The sequence below is a fragment of the Drosophila gunungcola genome, unplaced genomic scaffold (assembly GCF_025200985.1).
Source record: "Drosophila gunungcola strain Sukarami unplaced genomic scaffold, Dgunungcola_SK_2 000001F, whole genome shotgun sequence".
Lineage (NCBI taxonomy): Eukaryota > Metazoa > Arthropoda > Insecta > Diptera > Drosophilidae > Drosophila > Drosophila gunungcola.
This window is the reverse complement of record NW_026453197.1, coordinates 12,218,488-12,241,894: the sequence shown is the minus strand read 5'-3', so window position 1 is coordinate 12,241,894 and position 23,407 is coordinate 12,218,488. Positions and strand designations below refer to the sequence as shown.

The 23,407-nt window shown below is 41.0% G+C and overlaps 2 protein-coding genes and 1 long non-coding RNA gene across 53 annotated transcripts in view; 2 read left to right on the top strand and 1 right to left on the bottom strand.

Annotated features, from left to right (window-relative positions):
* The window catches only part of LOC128263194 (uncharacterized), a 131,314-nt gene that overhangs the window by 14,053 nt on the left and 93,854 nt on the right, over positions 1-23,407 (top strand). For 35 of the 50 annotated variants that reach the window (XM_052998013.1, XM_052997997.1, XM_052998008.1 and 32 more), the window contains exons 1-2: positions 2,099-2,590; positions 21,272-21,330. In XM_052998013.1, coding sequence (XP_052853973.1) covers positions 21,277-21,330 — 54 coding nt within the window. In that variant the 5' untranslated portion in view covers positions 2,099-2,590; positions 21,272-21,276. Of the gene's footprint in view, positions 1-1,916; positions 2,591-19,275; positions 20,141-21,271; positions 21,331-23,407 lie in introns of those variants that run through there. The other 15 variants (XM_052997966.1, XM_052997979.1, XM_052997976.1 and 12 more) reach the window with 7 other exon arrangements.
* On the bottom strand, positions 11,352-14,559 carry LOC128263243 (uncharacterized). Of its 2 annotated transcripts, none has more exons than XR_008268422.1 (3): positions 14,307-14,559; positions 11,813-12,438; positions 11,352-11,728 (listed from the first exon to the last, which is right to left on the bottom strand). It is a non-coding gene; the product is annotated as an uncharacterized LOC128263243 (long non-coding RNA). The 2 variants fall into 2 exon arrangements; XR_008268423.1 differs by having other exon boundaries at positions 11,352-12,026; positions 12,091-12,438.
* On the top strand, positions 16,606-17,396 carry LOC128263234 (chromobox protein homolog 5). Its single transcript, XM_052998122.1, has one exon. It carries the CDS (start codon positions 16,698-16,700, stop codon positions 17,181-17,183), a length of 486 nt encoding a protein of 161 aa, XP_052854082.1. The 5' UTR covers positions 16,606-16,697; the 3' UTR covers positions 17,184-17,396.

The window sequence follows — 23,407 nt, the reverse complement described above, 5'->3', positions numbered from 1 at the left end:
CGCTTCGGCAAACAACATAAATTATCAAGCTGCCGCTTCTGTTTTGCTGCGAGCCGAGCTGAACCATATAAAAATATGACTTATTAATAAAAACAGACAACAACAGCAACTTAATAAAGCCACAACCGTCGGACAACAGGGCCTGGCGCCTCTAGATCGCCTGGCTGCATCATAAATACTGATGTTTTGTTGGTTTTCCATTAAATGTGTTAACTATGCCAAGTGTAGACGACGCGTGTGGGTTTTTCGCTGTTGTTTTTTTTGTTGCTGTTGCACTGTCGCGTTTGCTGCATGAAAATAGCCGCCGCCGCCGACGACTGCACTTGTTGCAGCTGTTGCGGTATCGCTTGTTTTAGCAATTCAGGAATGCCCATCGCATGAACGGGTAACCCAACTTCAACGCCAAGTTTGTTTAGGCTGGGAAGATAGAAAAAATAAATGTATTTTAAAGTTGCATTCTGATTTTCCCTTCAGTTAAGTGCAGTTCATAGAGTGCCTGTTCAGACAAGGGTCTTTACTCATCTTAAAACGTTTGTAATTAACATACTTAGGATTCAAGGCAAACTTGTCAGTTATTCGATTAGTTGTTTGGGTAATGTAACGTAGACTTATTTTATTTGATTTTATTTTTTCTTTACCAACAAAAAGAAAGAAATTCAATTAGTAAAGCAAAAACGATCATAAACTGCATAAGCATTATTTATTTTCTGAAAGCTTAAAGTCTTAGCTTTTAATTTATAAACTAATTACAAGTTATGTACGGTTTATTCTTTTTAAGCATAAAAACCTTGCGTTTTTAAGACATTTTAAAGTTTATGTTTTAAGAGTTCGACAGTTATTTGTTTTTGCCCAAAAATTACTTTTACCATAAAGTTTTTAGTGCACTTAAAGTTTCGGTTCGTGTATTTTCCAAAATAAGCACGCCCGCAACTTGCAACGTGAGGCAAAAAGCTGAAGTCATTTCGGTCTCCAGGTCATATCCTTTTTTTCGTTGCGATTTTTGCCGTTGCCAATCCCAACGAGTGCATTTTTAATTATGCTTGTTAATTTTCGCTGGTTTTTTTTTTGCAACTTTTAGCCCATTTTAGTATGTGGCACACGTTTTGCGTTTATGTTTCTCATACACCATTTGCTGGATGAAATAATTGCGGGGCGTAGAAATTAATGTGCAAGCAAGGCGTTTCCCGAGGGTAATGGTGGAAAAAAAGGGAACCACAAAAAAAATGATTACCGTAAGATGAGAGAACATTTTTTTTCGTTCTCCCAGTACATGCGGAAATTACTTCATTGCAATACTGCAATAAAGATTCCTGGCCGATAAGGACCTCATTTCGGTGGTATTACAGCAAGGTCGATTGTGAACCACAAGAGTGTTCAAGCAATTTGGGGCGAGTTCGTTGCCTAAGTCTTTCGTTTTGGGGGAAACGCTGAAATGCCAAAGTTTAAGCTGGTTAATTAGCATAAGCAAGCCAGCCAAGCAGATCGAGTGAGTCAAGCACTATATTGCCTATATAGGGTCGGTTCAGCACTCCCACATGTTTGATTAAGTTCCGTGCCGAGCGAAAGTTCACAAAACTCTTTGTGAAACAATCTGTATAAAATGAATTTTAATGTTTAAAGAAAAAAAACGCCCACTGTGGTGTCTGTGTGCGTTTGTGTATGTGCTGGTGTGTGGGTGTGGTGGGCGTGTAATGTGTGCCCGACACCAAAACAGTTAAATGTGGAAATACAAGAAATTCAAGTGAATATCAAGCGCAGAAATTACGTCAATCAAAAGTCAAAGCACAACTGGCAACTTGGAAGCCACAAATCGTATAGGTTATACCTATACATTTTTTTCTCCTTCATGTTTTTTTTTTTTGCTGCAAAGGCGTCTTGGTTATAACAAAATAAAAGAGAGAAGCAAAAAAAATTATTGCTGAGCGGTCCAAGCCAAAAATGGACCAGCAGAGCGGCGACTTTTGCCAGGCAAAGTGTGGGCAGCAAAGTTGCCTAAGAGCCAGCAGCACTCACACAACTACACGGGCTCACACATACACTAGGTTGCTTTTAAGCCAGGTTATAGCCACTGGGGCTTGCGATCGGCGGCTCCAGCTCCGCACATTCAGTTCGTTTTTAGCGCGCGTGCGGTGCGGTTCTCTGCCAAGTGGGCTTCCCTTTCTCTGTGAACAGTGTGTTAAGTGTGGAACTCCACATCACTGAATAATCTATCTTAACGGAGATCATTGCCTTATTTGCCTAGGCGGGGAATCTAACATCCATCGTCTAATTGCAGTGAAAGTTGCCAGGCTTTTTTGATCAATTTTACCCTGTGAAAATTCCGAAAAACCAAACGCGCGCAAAGCAATCAAAAAGTGTTCATAAGAAAAGCGTTAAATATTGTTAAGCACAACAATAAGCAACAAAAAAAAAATATTTCAGTGTCTGTGAGTCTGCCAAAACGCGCGTGTGTGTGTGTGTTTTTCTGCGCTTTTGACGGCTGCTTTGGCAGCAGCCAAGTAAGAAACAAGGCTTTTTTGCTGGCGTCGCTTTTCGTTTGCAGCTGTTGGCAGTATGAACTGATTTTGGCCGAAAGTTGATGAATAAAATGGTGAGCACATTTTTTTCTACTTCTACAAAGTGCAAATTTTAAGTGGTATATAAAACATCTTTAATTTAATACAAATTTAATGGTGTTTCGGACGGAATAAGCTGAGTGGTAATAACAGCCAAAAGTTAAATCATTTTACAAAAGGCAATTTCCAAAAATAATTCTTTATAACAACTAGAATCAGACAGCTAAGTAATAGAGTGCATTTAATAACATTAATCAAATTTATATTCGGAATGTTAAAAATCTTAGAATTTAATTAAAATGCTTTTAGTTTGAAAACTTTATAATCTGTGATTGCTTAAGAAAAGTAGTCAGACAAATTATGACTAGACTCCTATTTTAATATGCAATTTTTGTTTTTAAAATGTATTTATTGTTCATTACAAATTTACCTATTAAAGCCAAGCATTAAAATTTCAGTATATTTTTTTTTTTTTTAAATACTTATTTTAGCAAAACACTTTTACATTTACTTCATTAAACAGAAATTAAATTTCCATGACATTTTCTTTTAATGGGTCTGTAAAATCAGTGAGCATAAAAACCGTTGGCATACAAAATATACAAGACAAATTTCCGTTTTTTTCCACCCAAGTGCAGACATAAGCTCAAAACACCAACTGTAAATGTGGCAAAAAATAATAATAACAAACGGCCAAAACACAAAGAAACGTTCACTTTCGTTTGTGCAGAAATCCCAGGCCAAAGTCATTGTGGGATTTGATGAGTTGGAAGGTGAAGAAGATGAATACGCAGATGGAAACGGGTCCAAAGACGCTTTGTCACTGACTCTTTGGTCAGGGGCTCTTCGCTAATGCTGTTTATTTTCTCTGCATCTCATTTCAAAAATAACGAAACCGAAACGCAAATAGAAAATATGACAAATAATTGCTTCAAATACTCGCTTGACACACTTTTCGTGGGCGCAAAGAAAGAGTTTGTCAAGCAATCACAAGTGTTTCAAGACAAAGCTGAGGCTAAAAAAACTTATTTCATGTGATTGTATAGTTTTGAGGGATTAGACAGTCGGATTTCTGACGAAATTTGTGTTTTTTTTTCGATTTTATTGATGAAGCTTAGAGATCTCGGTTTTGTTTTTTGGTCAGATGCAAAACACCGGCGATTCTACTGGCGCCGTCTCATTTGTCAGCCAGTTTCGGTTTGAACTAGCTGCCAGTCATTTATAAGCCATTGTCTTTGGCTCGTCGTGGGTTGTACTTGGATTCGAGTTGTTTTTCCCCAACAGTTCGTGGGCTCATCTTATCCCATCTCACCGACCGACCGACCGACCGACCGACCGACCGACCGACCGACCGACCGACCGACCGACCGACCGACTGACTGACTATTTTTGTGTTGTTTGGCTGTTTATGCTGATGATGCGTTGGCTGCCTGTGTGTTGTCTGCGCTGCAAAAGGTGCAAAACTTTCACTTTATGTATTATTGTTTTGCGTGCGAGCTGCCGCGTTTGTCTGCCGGGAGAAATTACAATAATAATGCCTATAAATTATGAGCCAAAGCGCTTGACTCAGTCTGTGTGGGCGAAAGAAATTGCCGCAATTAAATGAGCCAAGGGACCCAACAAAAAATATAAAGTGAATGCCTCAATTTGCGATTCTTCTGCAAAGATTAATGGTGTAAGATATAAAGCGACATATCTTTCACAGTTTGCACAAGAGAAATTTCAATTATTGTTAGCTTTGCGAAATCCATGAGCCAAATCAAATGACTTAAGACACGAACTTAATATTTTTTGGTACTGCAAAATCCACGAGCCAAATCAAAAGACTTAAGGCACAAACTTGATCGTTGTGATCTTTGAAAATTCATGAATCATTTTAAAGAACTTAATTTTAAGTTAAATGTTTTATTCAAGTTTCAACAACCAAATCAAACGATTTCGAAACCAAACTTGTGTCTGTCAATAATGAGATCGAAACCACTTATTTTTCTAAAGCTGTCAGCGATAAATTGCAATGCGAAAACAAAAGACTGCAGACACAAACTTGACATAGGCAAATGAAGACTTTATTGAATGCACATAAAAGCCACGTTTTATTGTTGCCTAATGATCAGAGAAACTCGTGGGAAAGAGATTTTAGCTACTTTCGTTGGCGAAATCGGAAGATTGATTCCATAGATTTACGGTGTAATTCGTAAGTCATGTTGTTCGTCTTCACTGCCATCAGCCAGCAGACAAATTTACAATGGGCCAATTCCAAAGACTGGTCGCGATTTGAATGCTCTTTTGGAGAACGAAGATTATGACTCAGTTGACTCGACTAGTTTGCAGCACCCCACACAGTCTGTTGAACCGCCGCTCAAGGTCTTTTCCCAGCCACCAACGGCGGAGCTTCGTTTCAAAGCCACAAAATTCTAATTAATTTCTCGCTCGCGAAACTTTTTGCATAGATCTCTTCTGAATGCCGCAAAAAAAGCCAAACAGAGCCATAGTGTGTGGGCACCCAATACTCGAATAATTTCGAACAGATGAACACAGATGAAGATGAAGACGAAACCGAGACCAAAGCGGAGCAATCTGTGCGTCAGTGCCAACCTGTGCCCGTCTAACATCATTAGTTTCGGCCTTTGGAGGCTTTTTTGAGGCCTCCGTGGGCGACGAGAGATCGACCCACGCTCCATGACACAATCGATCCGCCAAGGCCCGACCATGTGGTCCATGTGGACCTGGAAGCCGTGCACTTGTTATGCGTTTTCGATTTCCATTCCGTGATGGGCAACCCACTTTCACCAGAACTCGGTTTCGTTTTCATTGCCATATACGACCGCACTTCTTCGGGGTGACCCAAAAAAAAATTGAAGAGAAGCATCTTCGCCGAAAAAATTGAAAACACAAGTCGAAAGGAAATCAGAAATACTTCGAGAAATAAAGCGAAAGTAAAACAGCGACCAGTTTTTGTGTTTTTTAGTGGCTGCAGGGCTGCTGCAGCCAAAAGAGCGGTTCGAACTCCGATTCGCAGTAACTCAAAATGATGTCATGCTGCGAGTTGCCAAAAAATAACAAAAAAACCCAACCAGACCTAAGCATTCTTGTTTTTTTTTTGCTTTTTGGCGGACCCAAATTTTGGCTGTATCTGTATCAATAAAATGGCTTCGTCTCGTGCAGAATGGAGACCGTGCCACAAATGCAAAAGTAACCGGACGACTTGGCCCAGCCCAAGTTAAGTTCACATTCAGTTCAACTTTCAGCTTCCACGCCAACACTCCATTGCAGTTGTTTTTCTCTTTTTTTCTGTTCTTTTTTTTTTGTTTGTCGTCTTGGTTTATGCCGCTCAAGACCCTGATCGCTGCATATAATATAACTAGCTGTAATGCCGTTTATTTATTTCATTTCAAAAAATCCCTGTCAACGGCACAGCTCCAGGTTACCTTAGCCTCGAGTTAAGACTGTAAATTTATGACTCATATTAGTTGCAGTCGTTGCCGCCGCCGACGACGTCGCTGTGAAAAAAAAAACCAACACGGAAACTTTTTAAACTGCAATTTGCAACAATTTTTGCAGCAACTGTAAAGCGGACTTAGCCAAAAAACAAAACAAAAATCCAGGCATCAAGAAGGCGAGGTGGCTGGGGCGCAACGAAATTTTATTACACTCACCGAATACATGGGAAATTGGGTATAGACTTAGCTTTACAATAAATAAGAAACAAACAAGGAAATGTCTAATTTTATATTAAAATATGTATTTAAACATACATAAAACAAAACAGGCAGAACCTCAACTCTGTTTTAGAACTCAAAATTACATAACGATTATCATAAGAATCATAAGAAACAAACAGGTACTAAAATATTTTATGACACCACTCGTAAGTATTTTCTCATCAATTTGACCAAAATGAAAGGAAATAATTTCGGGGAAGACATAGAAAGTCGCAATCTACCGGCACATTCTTTCACTCATTTCCCGGACGCCACATGCAAATAGAGTATTTAGAAGGTCTGCATGCGAAAAACCAAGGCGGTAGCCTGATCTCAAGTTGTGCGGCCAATTAACGGAATGTCTGCCCCGATATCGCTACCGTAATTTAACTTTCAAATGCAGCCCGCAAGAGCAGTTAAAACGGAAAACCCGTTGCAGGCCGGTAACTACTATATACATGCTCGTATAGTACATGTTCGATATAGTACCCCATATCAGGGCACTTTAAGAGCCGCCAGGAGTTGGAGGCAGCAACATGGTCCGGCTCCTTTGTTTCTGCACCCTGTCACTGGGCTATCGGGTTGGCTAATAACTTCATTTAAATTAATCTGGCCACAGGAGGCAGTGAGCGACCATTTAAAATGCAACTACGGCGGCATTTGAAGCTGCCACCGCAGGCGACCATAACATAGCCATAAACATTTCCCCCTGAACTCCGGCAGAAAAGCAGTGACTTTTCGCCGCACATTGATGCATCCTGTCATTGTCATAGTGCCAGCTCATATCCTGTGAATCGCCGGTGCGCCGGCAGTAAATTGCAAAAACCGCACATGTTAATCAACATGGGCAACCGCAATTATTAAATTACATTTGCGTGGCCTAATCGAATTGGCAAAGGGGTCTCTGAAGTCTCGCCAGTCGGTGTCTTGGTGCATTGGTGCCTTGGTAAATGATATGAGATGGTCAACAGTAGCCACTGCTAATTTAGCCTGACAGTCAGTTCTCGTCCGCTTAAAGGGGCGGAATTATCGGTATTTGATTCGTCTCCGGAACGAGGAGGCTGGATGATTGTCGGTGCACAAAGGAAGTATTAACCAAGATGACGATCAGTTTCAGGAAGAAACAGCGTGGCTAATTTACTAATCTTACCTAATTAAAGGCTTGTTAAGCAAACTGTATTTTCTATCCGTTTTGTATTTTTCTTTGTAGATATTATCATTGGTTATTAAAAATCTTAAACTTTTTGTTTGGATGTGGTTATCTACTATTTTGGTAATATGATTTAATATTAAATTACTTACAATTAATTGTTCAGGCCCAAATTGTATGGAGAATTCCACTTGGGTGCGTTATGCATCCCGGATATCTCGGCTGTGCCAGCCTCTCAACAATTTCACCATCAATTTGCCATCCACAGAGCCGTCGGTTATGGCCAAAAGTATAAGCCATGAGTCAACGCCTCGAAGGTCGACAACTGGCGACAGTTTGGATCTGGTGTGAGTCTCACACCGACAGTGAACATATTTGGCTTTGATGGTGCGTGGGCTTTACAACTCAGTTGGCTTGATTAAAATGTAGTGTGGCCAACGCCAATTGGCTTATTACCCATGATCCGGGCTAAGACAGGCCCGGTTTGCATGCGATTCTAACAAGCGAGTTGGGCTGGCTTTTCTGGCTTTCTGGCCTGGCTGGCAACAAACATCGAGCAGAGGCGTTATTGAAATGACCGTGGGCGGGGACATGGGAGGCCTTCAACTGCGTCGATTTCCACTTCGACATCGTCTTATGAGTCCCACACACAAAGAGCTTTTGTAATTAAAAGCTGAGCTGTTTTCACACTCAAATGGTGCGTTGATTGATATTCCCGGCTAATTGCCACAGGCTTGGCTCCATGTTCTTCCGACTGGGGCTTGCCGGGGACCTTCCCAAGCCACTTCCCTAATGGTCACTTACACCCAATGTCAAGTTCAAGCGGCGGCCCTTCGCTGAAGAAACCTCGTACAGTGTGGCATTTGATTGATATGCGCCCCTCTTGCCGGTCATAATCATCTTGAGAGCGGATGATGTGGTTGATGGTGCGTCAGCAAGAAAAACGAGCTAGTTCTTTGACTTCTTCAAGTCTTCTTCAGGCAATAGAAGAGTATTAGGTCCGTGGAAAGTACGTGACAAAAGCCTATGGCGATGATCTTTTTCACTTCACCAGAGGAAGGAGGAACGTAGAGGAGGAACAGCAGTCAAGTTCGTGGCCTGAGTCTTTCGTTTGGCCGACTGCAGCTAATTGGTGAGCAAAACAGCGAACAAGAGCAATAATGTACCGCAGACAACAAATAACAACGTGTAATGAACGCAGCTTACAGTTTTTTGCCAGCGATTTTTTCTCTTATTTTCCTCTCCATTCCGACGTACATGAATGAAAACCAAAGTAAATTGGCCCCCAGTCGTCGTATTCGTTGTTGTCGGTTCGGGACATGAACATCAAGGTGGTCGTGGCCGCTGTCGACTTCAGACAAAATGCAACTACAGAACGAAAAAAAAAAGAGAAATATATATATACATATATACATATATATATACTATATACATGTAGTGTAGTATAAACGCGGTTATATGTGTACAGACAATAAATTGTTAAATAGCCGCAGACCTCGATTCCTGTGACGCCGAATGGGCCGTCGAGGCACGGCTTAAAAATTTATGCCATTTTAAAGCGAGAAATGAAACACGCCCCAAGTGCATTACAATAAATTATAGAAATATGAGCATGGCAAAAACACCACAAAATGCTAAGGCAGAAATAGGAAAACTGAAACCGAGAAGCGGGTTCCTCTTTTCGGGTATGATCTTGGGCCATCCCTATTATAAAGCAATTAATGCCGAGGCATCGGCGTCGTTTTGCTTAATTTAATAATTCATACAAGCGGACAGAAATGAGCGCATAATCAGGGCGCCCGGGTGGCCCTGGATCCATTTCGACTACTACTACTACCCCACCTCGCATTGCTGCATTGGCACGACTTTGGACAGGGCTCATTAAAAACTTGATGCTAAAAATAGCAGCAAACGGCTGTTGCTGTTGTCCTGCGCCATCCTCACATATTTTCATATTAATTATCGTGGCCACTTGTACAGCTGTCCAACTGCTGGGGCGAAATGTGTGCCCGACCAGCTCCATTCGCAGCAAAGTCTAAGTATTCGTATTCTCCAGGGGCAGATGCAAAGCACTACTATGCGATGCGCTGCGATGCGATGCGACGCGATGCCCCTGTGCAGATTTCGCCGATTGTCCGCCATTGACTTTTAGCGATAATTAACACCTAGGTACTAAACCAAATTTCAACCACTGGCTGGCTGCCTGCCTGCCAGATGCGACAAAAAAAACACTGGCCAAGAAGTCGAAAGGAACTACTACTGCGACTCCTTGTAGATGTTTTTATGGCTGCCTCCTTACATTTATTTTATTGCAGGCAAGCAAACTGGACCTTTGCTTATTGATTTGCATTTTTACAAGACTTCTTGTTCGCGGCACTGTTGTCGCTTTTTATGTCTAGATTTAGTTATTTTCGTATATTTAAATCGCTTGTAGTTGGGATGCTTCAAGGTCCACTCCATGTAACTAGCCACTGGATCAGAAGTACAAGCGGCGATAATTTAAACAGGAATGCTGCGACCAGGATTAGTTCGAAAAATATCTCTTTGAAGTGGAGTCATAAATTAAAGCTTACTAAATAAATCAAGATGAGGTGAGGACAAGGCGTCAAGAAAGCTGCGATTGCAACACAAAGTTGCAACTTTACTTGCGGAAAGTGATTCTAAATGGAAAATTGGATTTCTTTAATGGAAAAATATTAAAAATTAATTTTGAAAGGATAGGTTATATACTCTCTTTATTTAACAACAATCTTAAGACTTTTTCTTGAATCTAGAGCCTTAAGATCACTGATGTTTTGAAGTTGACACGATTTCCCCATATTTTGTCCAGAAAATCCTTCGCCTTAAAGATCTTGTTCTTGTCCTACTTAAATATAAGCTTTTCAACAGTATTCACCGGAATAAAAACCATCGAAACTTCCACAAGAGTCGCAAAAAGCAGTAGTTACGAACCGCTCTTTAAAAAAAAACCTAGTCACATGCCAAATTTGGCTAAATTGGCAACACTGAATGGCAGCTACCGAGCGACCTGTCCGGCCATTTACAATTACCATCGACCATCCTCGGCTCATCCGTCGCGGCATTCCGATTGCGATTCCAGTCACATAGTCACCACATAGCACATCTCCGCCTGACTCACGCTGTGCCATTGTGGCTCGACTTTGGCCCTTCTGGTCAAGAGCGTTGGGCCCAAATTGCGCTGCGTTAAATTCAATCAATGCATCAAATCCACATGCACAAGCACATGCACTCCATCGCCCACGCGTCTCCTGACAAAAAAAAAAGGTCTGAGGAAGAGGAGAAATCGCCAATGGACATGGCTTTTCGAGTTCGCTTGAGTTGCAGGAACTGATGGCGGGCGAATCATAAAATTATGCAGAGCACATACCGCACACGCACACACATGGGGCTATTATACAATAGGCAAACACAACCACAACCACATCGCAGCCAAAACCAAAGCGGCAATTGCATAAAACACTTTTTACGATGCGTGGTTGTCGTCTTTGTCAGTGGTAAACCCAAAGAAACCATCCACATTCGCTGGTGATGGCTGCAGAGAAAGAAATATTTGGTTTGACTTGTTTGGGTTTTACAAATAAGTTTTTAAAAGTAAGGATATGATTTTAAAACAAGGCTTGTATTGTTTTAAAATCATTTCCTTATAGCAATTTATAAAGCTTTCTTGTAGTTTCTTCAGTGTTAAAAAAATATTTGTTTAGGAACTTTTAAAATCCCCTACCATTGTCTTTAAAATATGGCGTAGGAAATAATTAAATTTTACAAGATTTCTGTAGTACTCGAGATGGTTTAAGCCAAATTTTCATAGAGTTTAAAAAGCCAGTGGCAGACAATCCTTAACAAAATAAAATAGAGCCATAGAATTTCTTCAAAATAATGAAAACGTTTAAAGTTTGAATAATAATAATGATTTAAATGCTGTTGAAGAACTCCTGCTTCTCCTTTGAACGATGATTACAGAAAGATCAGATGTAAAATGGAAAAATCGACTTAAAGTGACTATATCCATTAAAATATATTATTTTTCTGTGCATAGAGATGGCGACGCCGGGTCCGGGCACGTACGCAATGGCAGCGGCAACTAATGCCCAAGTATATATAGTTGTTGTGGCTGTTGTGGTGTTCCTCCTGTTGTTTATTGAAGTGCGCGACTGCGCGTTATGTTTTTCCCCCTTTTGTTGTTGCTTTGGGGCGCATTCGCAATTTACAACACAAATAAACACACGGCCAAGAAGAAGTGGCAGAAGCAGCCGAAGTGGCGAAGACGGCAACATCGACCAAGGTTTACTTCCGCCGGATAGCTACGTAAAAATCATATAAATTAGAATTGTAAGAACCCGAACTTGGAGTGGAGACCAAAACCATGGAAAACCTGATGTACGCACCTCATACCCTCGCTCTGTTCTTGAATTTACAAATATATCTCGGTATTTCCGTTAGCCGCTGCCCTTTTATGATTGATTGTTTTGCAGCGGATCCCAGACACGGCTTAATCATCATTACGTAACCTCCAGAAAAGGAGAAGAAAGGGTGTGCAGGGCAGTTAGTCAAATCATCGAAGCGTCCAAAAGGTCACCACCACCACCACCACCACAGCCACTTGTAATTAGAGTTCACTCTATGCCTATCTCTCCTGCATTGAATTAAATCGACTGCAATTTACCTTTCTAATGGCCAGCTCCATTTATGGCCGCATGGGGTTTTGTGGACTGTACTCCACGGATCGTGTGTGTCCATTTATGGACTGGGCAGCCCAACTCCTCCGCCTCCGACTCCGAGTCCTCCGCCCCAGCCAGCATCTTGGCCAGACTCTTTCACCCGGCGTAGGCGAAAATTGTGCAGTTTGGAAAGCCGTCGAAGAAGGCGCCACAGGCTCTGTCGATTGGAGGTCAGGTCTGCATGCCACAAAAACACACCAAAGCCCACAAAAACGGGCACATGTGGGCCGAGGTGGTTTCTACACTCCAAGAAAGTATGTCAGTTAGGAATCAGTGCAGGCATTGTTCAACCCCTGAAAGAGTAATTGCAAACGGGAATAAATTACAGATTATCTGAATTTTTATGGCCCGCATTTATTCAATTTGTATAATAGCTGCGCCATAGCAATGCAATACATGCAATAAATGTTTGATCATTTTCTGCAATGTAATATTATGAAAATTCTTCTTGGCAATCAATTGGATGTATAGTTTACTTGGCTGGTAAATTGATTTTGATACAAAGTTATTTAATGGAAAAACATTATTCAAAGTGGTCAGAATAACAAAAAAGATTATGACTGGAATTTCTATTTATTTTTGGAAACATTTCATTGGCATAATCGATTGATTAATAATAATATCTAATAATAAAATCTAATAATATCTCGTCTACAAACCAATTTTACGTACCTTATACTAAAAGTTAAAACATTTACTCTGTTTCAAAGGGTTAGCAAAGCCAGTTTAAAGCCATTTCCTACAGTAAAAAAGGCCATGACCTTGGCATATTTTAAAACCAATATTTGCCACAGTGTGGGCTACAATTTACGGCCAACTGGACATTTACGAGGCACAGCTTAGACACATTGTGCTGCAAATTGTGGCCGCAGTCCAGAATCCCCAGTCGGAGGGCGGCCTTTTCAATTAAAAACTGGAAATAAATTGCGACCGCAGCGGCGTAAATAAATATTGACATTTATGTTTTGCGAAAGGGCCCCCGAAGATTGCTTTGCCAATAATGTGGCACTGAGATTCGTAGACAATAAAAAGCCTAATTAACACCTCTCTCACCATCTTAGCCCCCGCCATCTTCGATCGTGTAGGTGCACTTAAAGGGTTGTGGCTAATTTCTGGGTTAAGCATTGGAGAGGTGGGTTGGACAAGAAGAACAGCGTCATGACCGACAATGAAAGCGAAATTTCAGAGTCAGCCGAAAGAGGAGTCCCAGACTAGAGGGAGGGGGTAGAAAAAAAAAACAGAGAAAAACATGCGTCGCCCGGAGTCGACATTCTTTTTAACAAGTTGCCCGCAGAGACCTGAAAAAGGGCCTAGAGCTGCAGTTGGAGCCAGTCAAAGTCAAGTTAAATACGCCCGCCGTGCGTCGTCGTCGTCTTGGTAGTCGTCGTATTGGTAGTCGTCGGGAATGGGGGACTGGTCTTTTCGGCATGTCCGCTGGGCTCTCTAGTTCTCTGATCCTCTGGCCAAGAGTCCAAGACCAGGGCCAAGGAATATCAGAAGATCAAAGGCATTTTAACAGCCAGCGTCCAACGCAAACAATCAACACGGCCGAAAGACAGAGGACTGGGCGAAGAAGAGGAGGGTCAACGGCAACGTGCCGGCTTAAGGCCCAAAACCTGTGCACTTAGTTGGAGGACACGTACAGGATAAATTAGCAAATATTTGTTTTTTCTCTTTTTTTTTCTGCTTTGCAGATGTTTGCCTTGCTTGGGGATTTTATTTCTTATTTAAGCAAAAATTGCATTTAAATTGTTTCGTGCTTGGCAAAAGGTCGACAATGTAACCTTGACATTACCAGCCGATCATCGATGGCCATTTCTCTCTGTTGGGCAGAAAAATAGAGCCAGGCCATCGATAATGTCTCAATTATGTCAATGCGACACCAGCACCCCTCCGTTTAGGTGCCATCTCTTAACAAATCGAAGCGTATCGACTTGATCTCATTGGGTGCATAAACAAAACAGGCCAGCAGCACACCATAAACAAGGGGGGCTAACAAAAAAAAATACAAATAAAATAAGAACGAAAGACTAAAAAACAATACATCAGACATACGGTGCGTAGTAGTGGCTGTTATGGCTACTACAAATAAGTCGGCGTCTCCAGTTCAGTTGCCCCATTGTGTTGGCACTAGGCAATAAAGAGATTTAGTAGCTCGTACCTGGTGGCTATCCAGACTTCCAGACCATCCAGTGCATTGCAGCCTAAAGCCTCCTGCTGCTGCAGCTCCTTCTGAATTCCTCGGATGTCCTTCTCAGCGGTCAATGCTTCCCGCCTGATTTGCATGCTTAACCTTTAAGCTCGTGCGGCATATTAATCTTATCAGAAACTTGTCAACAGTCAGCTAAAGTCAATCCGATCGAAGCGCTTCCCTGCTGACAAGAGATATACATTGTTCTCGGGCATCCCTTGTAATGTCTCACTCGCCTGGTCGCCTATATATAAATATCAATATACAATTGAATTGAATGGTTTAAGATCTGGAAATATTGTGGAGATTTTGTGGGAACGATTCAGTCTCTTTTTGTCATTTAAGCAGGTCTTTAAATAATGATTTCTTAACAAGAAATCACATGCCCACGTGAAATCATGAGAAACTATATTTACTTAATATTTAAATACATTTCTTAATAAGTTTCCTTTTTTTTCCTTCTAAAAATATATTACCTAAAAACAAAGGCCATTTCAAAGTATGCAAAAAAGGGAATGCCAGAATTAATAGTTTGATCTCTGCCTGAAATCTTAGGAACTGACCTTCAAGCAAAAACTAAGCTCAACAGACAATTTCCAAGAAAGATACATAAGCCATGGCGGATTCCTTGGACCGTTCTCTAATGATTTCCTGCTTAGGATACTGGGGCTCACCCATAAACCCAAATATGCTAACTCTTCCCAAGAGCTGTCCCCCTGCCAATGATTAATGTGCCGATCCTTGTCCGTCGATGCGGCGAGAATTATGTATTTGGGTTAATGTTACACCGCAGCAGCGCACTGGCACTGGCATTGCTTTAATTTTGTTTTAACACAAAAATTGCCAAGTACCAGTATTTATTTGATGTGCGCAATGCAACGTTCGGAGCTGCGACTACTTGGACGGCAATTTCCTTCCGTCGTGGCGTTGCGCATCTTGATCGCCGAGTTCTCAGGCCGTGGCCAGAAAAAAACTGGAATCCCAGTGCTGTTGGCTATTTCAAAATCTAACTGTTAACTGCAAAAGTTGAACGTACTGGCAGCATGCAACATGCAACGGCTGCACCCACGGCAGCAACAACATCAACGGCAACGATACACTGAAGAAATAGCTAACATCATCAGGCAATTACAAAAAATAATATGTTTGAAGATGCTTTAGCAACTAATTATTAAATATGCTTTAATAATTTAGAAATGGGTCTACCAGTTTTAGGATTTCCTAAGGATCGGCATTTAATTAAATTAAGGAAAAAATAGTTGAAAAATGTGGTAAACATAAATGAATTGAATGAATGAATAAAATGAAAAAACTCTTAATATAACAAAAGAAGACTTAAAACTTTTTGTAACACCTTCAGAGCTATCTGGATACTGTCAAAATGATATTAAATGAGATGTAAAAATGAGATTGATCAAAATGGGAAATGCGTTTATTTTCTAAGTGCATGCAACTGCAACAGAGCGGCCAGCGAAACGAGTTGAAAGCCGTTTTCCCTGTTTGCCTGGCTGGCACTCTTGAAAGTGGTTTGTTGTCTAACTGCGTTAGTTTCTGCTTTAAATTGTGCGCCCAAGCAGCTCCAGCGGGGTTTAATGGCTTTAACTGGAGACCTCGGGTTTTGCCTGCTCCGACTTCTGTTCGTTTCTGCTCCGTGTTCTGTGTACTGTGGGTTCTCAGGCGGCGGCGCTGGATTAATGTCATAGCGGCGGATGCACCGAGCACATTTATCATTAATCAAAGAGCCATCGGAGACTTCCAATATGCGGAAACTATTGGCATCTAGCTGTAGTACTTGCTGTATTTTTCACACCACCACCTGGTGGTCGATCATTTCCGCCGACGAGTTCCTTTATTTTCCTTTATTTTGACACTGGGCCAGCAACGGCAATTACTTGTGCCATTCGAAAACCTCCTCCCTCTGCCGCACCTGATTTATGAGTTTTTAATGAGCGGCAACTTTACACGAATTGTTAACAAGTTGGAGTCGGTGGAGTAAGGCGAAAATATCGCAAGTAAGGCGAGCAATCGCACCTTGACATTCGAGTCGTGCGAAATGTCAGATGAAGATGCACCAATGATACGGCCAATGGGCGTTGGTATGCTCGATACCCTAACTGCGGCCAAATTATGCCAAGTCATGAGTAGTGCACTTGGCAAAAATTCAATTTTAAATTGAGATAATTGTGATAAGCAATCAAAAAGTAAAAGTCGATGTATTTATGCCAGGGTTGCTTTGCTCTCATCACTAATTTGAAGCTTTTATCGAAATACACCGATAAAGATCTTAATTAGGTGTGTAAACACTGTCCTGCCACGTTTCTAAGAAGCTAATAAGTAACAAACGAATATTAACCAAAAATAATGGCCGAATACTCTGTAGAACGCATAGAGGATAAAAGGATTGAGAATGGTAAAACGGAATACTACCTGAAATGGAAGGGATATCCGCGCAGTGCAAACACTTGGGAGTCCATGGAGGATCTTCACTGTCCGGACTTGATTGCCAGCTTTGAGAAGTCGCTGATAAAGAACAAAAAGGAGTCCATGCAGCGTCTATCCTCCGCATTGGGTTCACATGGCTCCGCTTGCAGCAAACGCCAGAAGGTGCAGGAGGAGGATGACGAAAATCTAACAGGCTTTGAGCGCGGCTTGGAGCCCTCGAAGATCCTGGGCGCCACCAACTCGTCCGGTCAACTGATGTTCCTGATGAAGTGGGTGGGCACTGGACACGCGGATCTAGTGCTAGCCAAGCAGGCCAACGTAATCTGTCCCCAGGTCGTCATCCAGTTCTACGAGGAACACCTCTTATTGTACAATAGTGCCGAGGACTTGAAAGATCAAAACTAATGCGATAGCAAAAGTGTAAACGCACAACATTAAATATAAAATGATAAAACATTGATTCTTAAATTTTATGTTCCTCTTCCAATGTTTCACTGTGGACTCAAAGCTATCGATAAGTGGCAGCGTTTATCAGCGCTATTCCATATTCTGCTTTAAATTTTCCACATTTTCTGGTTTCTTTAACTTCTGCTGACTGTTGAGCATTTAAAAATCGAAAATAATGTGAATAAAATATGTATTAAAAGTACCAATTTTATGGACCAAATCTAAAATAATTCTTATATTTGATGTCCCATTACCATTGCTTTACCTTGGGTTGCAGCTTTTATTAAGGGTATTCCATCTTCTCCTTCAAAATGTTCACAATTTCTGGTTTCTGTTGTCGCCGGTGATTGATTATGCATTTTCATGCGAACTGGTTGCTGCTTCTGCAGTTTGGTGGCATGCGGGCAGGTGAATAAGTGAGTTTATCCCAGACCAGCCCCGCCCCCACCCTCCTCCCGCCCTGAGCTTGTTGTTGGAGACAGGCCGGCGGCATTGTCTGCCAGGCGCGAAATTATACATGTATGTATACACTGACCGAAAAGCTTATTAAAACAGGTGTTACAAATACTTATAACTGAATGTGTACATAATCTAATCTTTGAATCATCAATGTACTAAGATTTTTAATGTACTAAAAAAAAATATTTTGGTTTTAATAAAATATAAAATTTTGTCCCTGTGTACTTAATGCTGTCAGTGACCTTCACATCGTGGCGATGGAAAACCTGCAATTAGAAAAAATGCTAAGCCGCAGGATCAGACCCAACTCACAGGTTCCATTTTGTAGGCGCCGCAAGATTTAAGCAGTAAGCTTTTATAAAAAGGGTTAAACAGGCGACGCACCTTCTTTGCCGAGACTGAGATTTTTTGACATTGAAAAAGTATAATTAATTGATGGGCCCACCAGCAGGTGGGCGTGGCCAGGGACAGATTAAATCGGTTTATGCGAGATTTATGACAATAACCCACAAGAAAGGGAAAATAAAATCCAAAAATAGGGCGCCGCCTGCAATTTGGAAATCAATCAAAGCCCAATTGCCACTCACACGACATGCAAAGCAAAATTACAAATAAAATACACAAGTAAACACGAAAATTCCCAACTACTGTCGATTGCATCGATGACGCGTCAGCATCCGGTCGCAATCTTTATGGGTGTGTTCACACTACCCCATCTCCACATTTCTCAGCTGATGCACAAAATGTTTGCTTTGCGAGAAAACCATTTTTCAAACTATCAGCATTTATTTTTAATAAAGATGCCATCATTAATTTTGTGTCTGTGTTTGTTTTCGTGTAGAATGTTTTTCGGACGATCGGGCAAAAATGTGTCACTCGCTTCTTTGACTTTGATTTAGTGGCTAGACAGGTTAAAACCAGATGAGATCATCCACAGCGAGGGAAAGAGTCGGCAACAGCGGCAAAGACGTTGGTGATAGCGTTGACAGCCGCCGCATCAGAGCGAGATGGCAACAACGGAGATGGGGGCAAGAGTAAGAGCCAGTTTCTCGTTTCGCAGATCAAGAGATTCAACGAATTTTTCGGCTAAGTCTTATAAACCCCAAGTGACCGAAGGTTGTTTGGCCTTCATTCAAAAATTATTTGACATTGTACAAATATTTTGATAAGATCTACGGACATTTATGCGTAGATCTCATGTCACGTTGCCGTTAGTTGGAATTAGGTATAGTTGTATGTGTTTGGGAGGAATCGCTAAGCAATATAAATTTTTTAATGGAAATAATAATGAGATTTTGTTAATTTTGGAAAAAAGTTTAGACTTGGTATACATACATAATTTCTAATTTAGTCTATTTAGAAATTAAGTATTATTCTTTAGGTTGACTTTGTGAGCTAGGATTCTTACGAATTTCAACAAAATTTAATGTTTTTTGATCTCTTGTATTTCTAAGTGCAAATTTTCCGTTAATTACCCTTTTAAAAATTCAATTCCGTTCGTTCCAAAAGCTTAGTTTTCGGTCATCGCAAAGTTGGGCTATCGGTCAATTACCATCTCTAAGTGCGATGCAATACAAAAAGCCGACAATTACAATTAAAAGCAAAAATAAAGCCATTAAGAGCATCTGTGATTGGAGTGTCTTCGATTTGCTGTAGCTCGCGATAATTTGGAAATTGGAAATACGAGCTGCCGCATTGCATTTCGTGATTTCCAATCGCGGGGATAGGAAAACAAGAAACCGCATTTGCCACATTTATCACGCACATATATCAGATTGTCAGCCAAAGGGAGCTGCCCAGGAAATCGCAGTCGGGGTGTTAACCCAAGAGCAAGTCGAAACCCGAACTCGAACCCGAATCCACCAAATTACGCTCATTTCGCGGCCACATAAATTTATCGGGCATCACAGAACATAAACATAAGGCCCAGGAAACTGGGGGCCAGCTTTAATTAAGTGATCATGAACATGAGCAAACACAAATCGCCAAAGGCCGGCGGTCTTGGATCTGCAAACGGGCAGAACAAGATTAGAAGCGCCTGGCTGCCGAGCTTCAAATGTCGTTAGAACGGAGCAAATCTTTCTGGACCCGAGCCAATTCCCTTTATGGCCAAGTCAGCAAACAAGACGCCAAATCCCCGGACTTCAAGACCAAAACTTCCTCCTCCTGCAAACTGCAAACGGCAAACGGCAAAGCGCATGTAATTTGGCTCAGAGTGTGTATTTTATTTAAGCGTTTATTAGCTGATAAACCGAAATAGATAAATCGCCTGGTGCAATCCTTGCCTGCCTTTTTACCTTTAGCCCGTTGAAGGTTTTATGGCCAGCCGAGGGCGCTGTTTTCCAGTTTCCACTCGCAGATAGATAATGGCAAATATTTTTACACACGTTGAAACATTCACGCCGGCTTAAGAAAGTTGTTTGCTCACGCCCATCTGCAGCTACAGTGGAACTTCTGTAAGTCGAAAAGAATGTTGGTCATCTCAATAGTGGTATCTAACTATTATAAAATGATAAATTCCTTTTTTCTACTCATATTCAAAAAAGTAAATATTTAAGCATTATTTCGAAATGAACTTTATAAATCAAAGTTTTATCAAATTCAAAAAAAAATATTACATAATTTGAATGAAACAAATGTATATACTTCTCAAATGAAAAAATGTAAAAACATTTCTAAAAGAATATGCATATACATATGTGCAGAACTACTGATAATATATACAATATTTTTGGATCTCGAAATATTATGTCAAACTAAAATGTAGAGTTATTATCATCCTAATCATAACTGAACATTTTTGGCCTGGAACAGTCTAACGCCTTTTTCCCAGACACTTCCGCCTCCAGCAGTCTTACGTCATAGTCATGAGAGCGCCCACCTACCATATAAAGATGGTATCGGACTTCACACAAAATTATTACGTTATCCCAAAAACCCCGTCGCCTGGGGAAACGCAATTTTCTGTCATTCTACCCAATTAACACCGAGTCCATGCCCGTTTTTCGTTTTTCTCGTTACCAAACCCAAAGTCTAATGAAAATCAGTCGCCGACTGAAAACTGAAAACTAAAAACTGAAAGTGGAAAATGAATGCGTGAGAAAATCGCCAACAGGTAGCGAACAATGAATATTGCCGGGCATTAAACATTTTCTGTTTCGCCAAAGGTGTTCGGGCATTATTTTTTATGCCGGTCCCGTTGTTGGATAAGTTTTCAGGGAAAGGCAAAGGAAGCGATAAGCCTAAGCCTGAGACTTGGGACTCGTACTCGTGTTCGCGCATAAATTTCAAGTGTCATTTACCCGTCTTCGCATTTGTCTTTTGTTTCTCCTTTATTGTTTTGTTATTTTTTGGCACCTGTCCGAGATGACCAGGCCAATTGTGTTTTGTTTGTGCGTGCCCAACATTTTAAAGTTAATTATTTTTGTTTGCTTTTCGGCCTGAGCCGAAAAGCGCCTTACCTATCCCATAAGTGGCTATTCTCTCGGGTGGCCTTAATTGTATTTATTTTTTGTTACTTAACATGCTTTTAATTGATTTTTCAATGGTTTTTAATATGCGATTTTTTCTCTTTGTTCTCTTTGCAGCAAAAATGAAAATATTTTTGCCACTAGTCACGTGGATAGTGCTACTACTCTCGAGTGCAGTAAGTACCCCATAAACATTGTTCATTATTAAGCTAATAAGTGTTAAGTTGACGGGGTTAAACCTGAATATCGACGAGATTAGATCAGAGCTTGGCTTTGGCAGTTAGCGCAGGGGTCATAATTAATTTATGGGTTCTCGAAAGGCACAAACAAAGAGCCTTTCACGCCCCACTGTTCAAAAGAAGAGAAATATGATTAAATTTACGAGCTGCCACCTCATTATGAAACAAATTTCTGATTAAATACACCCAGAAAGATCCCAGAAGTGAAAGAACCTCAATTATTAACAAATGCGTTGCTTTGAAAAGAAATAATACAGAATCGAAAAGCGAAGAGAGGGAACAAATTATAACGATGGAACCTTTGATGACCTAACGGTATCTGGCCGGGTCTCATGCAAATGAGCCATAAAAAGAAATTACTGCAAAATGACTCAGGCATAGGTATAACATATTTATTAAAGCTAACAACTAGCTGTGAAATCTGCAGGAGAATGAGAGGAAATGGTGAAGCTGGGCAAATATTTTGGCAGCCGGTGAAGAATATTAGATTTCTAAACCTTACCAAACCAAATACAAAAAAAAAGATGGCTAGAAAGAGTGACTAGTAATGATAGGGCCGGCGGAAGAGCAGAATCACCGCGGTCAACGACTGACCGAGCAACCGAACCGATCCAAGCCGAAGCAAATCAAACTGAGCCTATCGATGGAAGAAAGCCAAGAAAACGTAATGAATAAAAATAGCCGCATTAGCTGTAAAAACTCTTTGATAGTCATCGATTTATGCAGTCGGCGGGAGAGAGGAAAGGAGGGCGGGTGTTCGGTGTGAATGAGGAGGGAACTACGAATTGGCCAAGAGAGTTCTCCGCTAAGCCGAAAGCCAAGTTCATTGACTTCTCTCTCCTGTTTGTGGTTTTCTTTTGCGACACTCTGTCAATCTTTGGTTTCATGGCGGGATTCATTTTTGGATTTGCTTTGTGCCTTGGAACTCGATTAATGCGAGGCAGTCATAATTCATTTGATTAGCTAGATGGGATCATAATTAATTGTGAGTTTTTGTGATTTTTTTTTTGCTCCAAAGAAAAGACTCAGGCAACGAACTTGCTGGTTGCCGAAAGTTTTTGTTGATTTAAAGTCAATATTTGTAAATGCCTGGCGAAAGTTCAAATAGATTTGATGAACTTTACTTTTATGGCCACTCCTTATTTGCAAATAAAAATGTTCAAATATAAACATATTTTGTTTTTTGTAAATAATAAATCTTGGTAAAATACTTTAGAAGTAACTTTGTTTTAGACACTAGCTCAGCTTTTTATGTTAACTAAATTAGTAATATTAGGTAATAGGTAATAGGTAATATTAGTTTGTTTAAGTTTATTTTAACGAGGAAGCTAGACAATCTTGCAGACAAAACTAACAGGACTAACTAAGATTTTGCAAAATAAAGCAGAGTTAATGCCCATCGACAGTTATAACGGATATGCACTTGAGCGTTGACGTGCAACGTCGTCATCTGTCTGCCGTTGTCATTGCGCCTGTTAACAAGCTTGGCTACGAAAAATTGCGCATTGTAGTCGCTGGCTGGCACGCCGCTCAATGTCATGGGAGCTTTCAGCAGTCGCATCATCATCATCATCGTCGTCGTCGTCGTCATGAGTAGAGGAGGAGGCATCAGTAGCATCAGCATCCACATCGGCTTCGCACATCTTCGCTCGCACGCCTTTAATTGTTGCATCGCCGTTTGTTCCATAGTATTGCCGCCTCAGTTGAGTGCATGTGGTGCTCATTGTGCCGCCTGTCAATTGATAAAAGTCGCAGAGACGACGGAATCTATTGTTTAGCAAGGCCGTTAGCGTTGCATGGCGTGAAGTGGGCACAAAGCACACACCGCAAAAGCAATTGAAACTCTAAAGCTCCATAGAACATGGGGGAGCCCATGCGGGTGCTACTCCTCGTCTTCCTCCCGATAAGAATCTGCCTAAAACAATTCGCGGCTAAACTTGAACTTGACAGCCAGTGCCTCATGTTCACACCTTCCACGGCAGGGTCGTAGAGCAATTTAAGCCGCCTTTTTTTT

Excerpts from the sequence above, each read along its gene's own strand:
- LOC128263234 (XM_052998122.1), top strand. The coding sequence starts at position 16,698 with ATGGCCGAATACTCTGTAGAACGCATAGAGGATAAAAGGATTGAGAAT.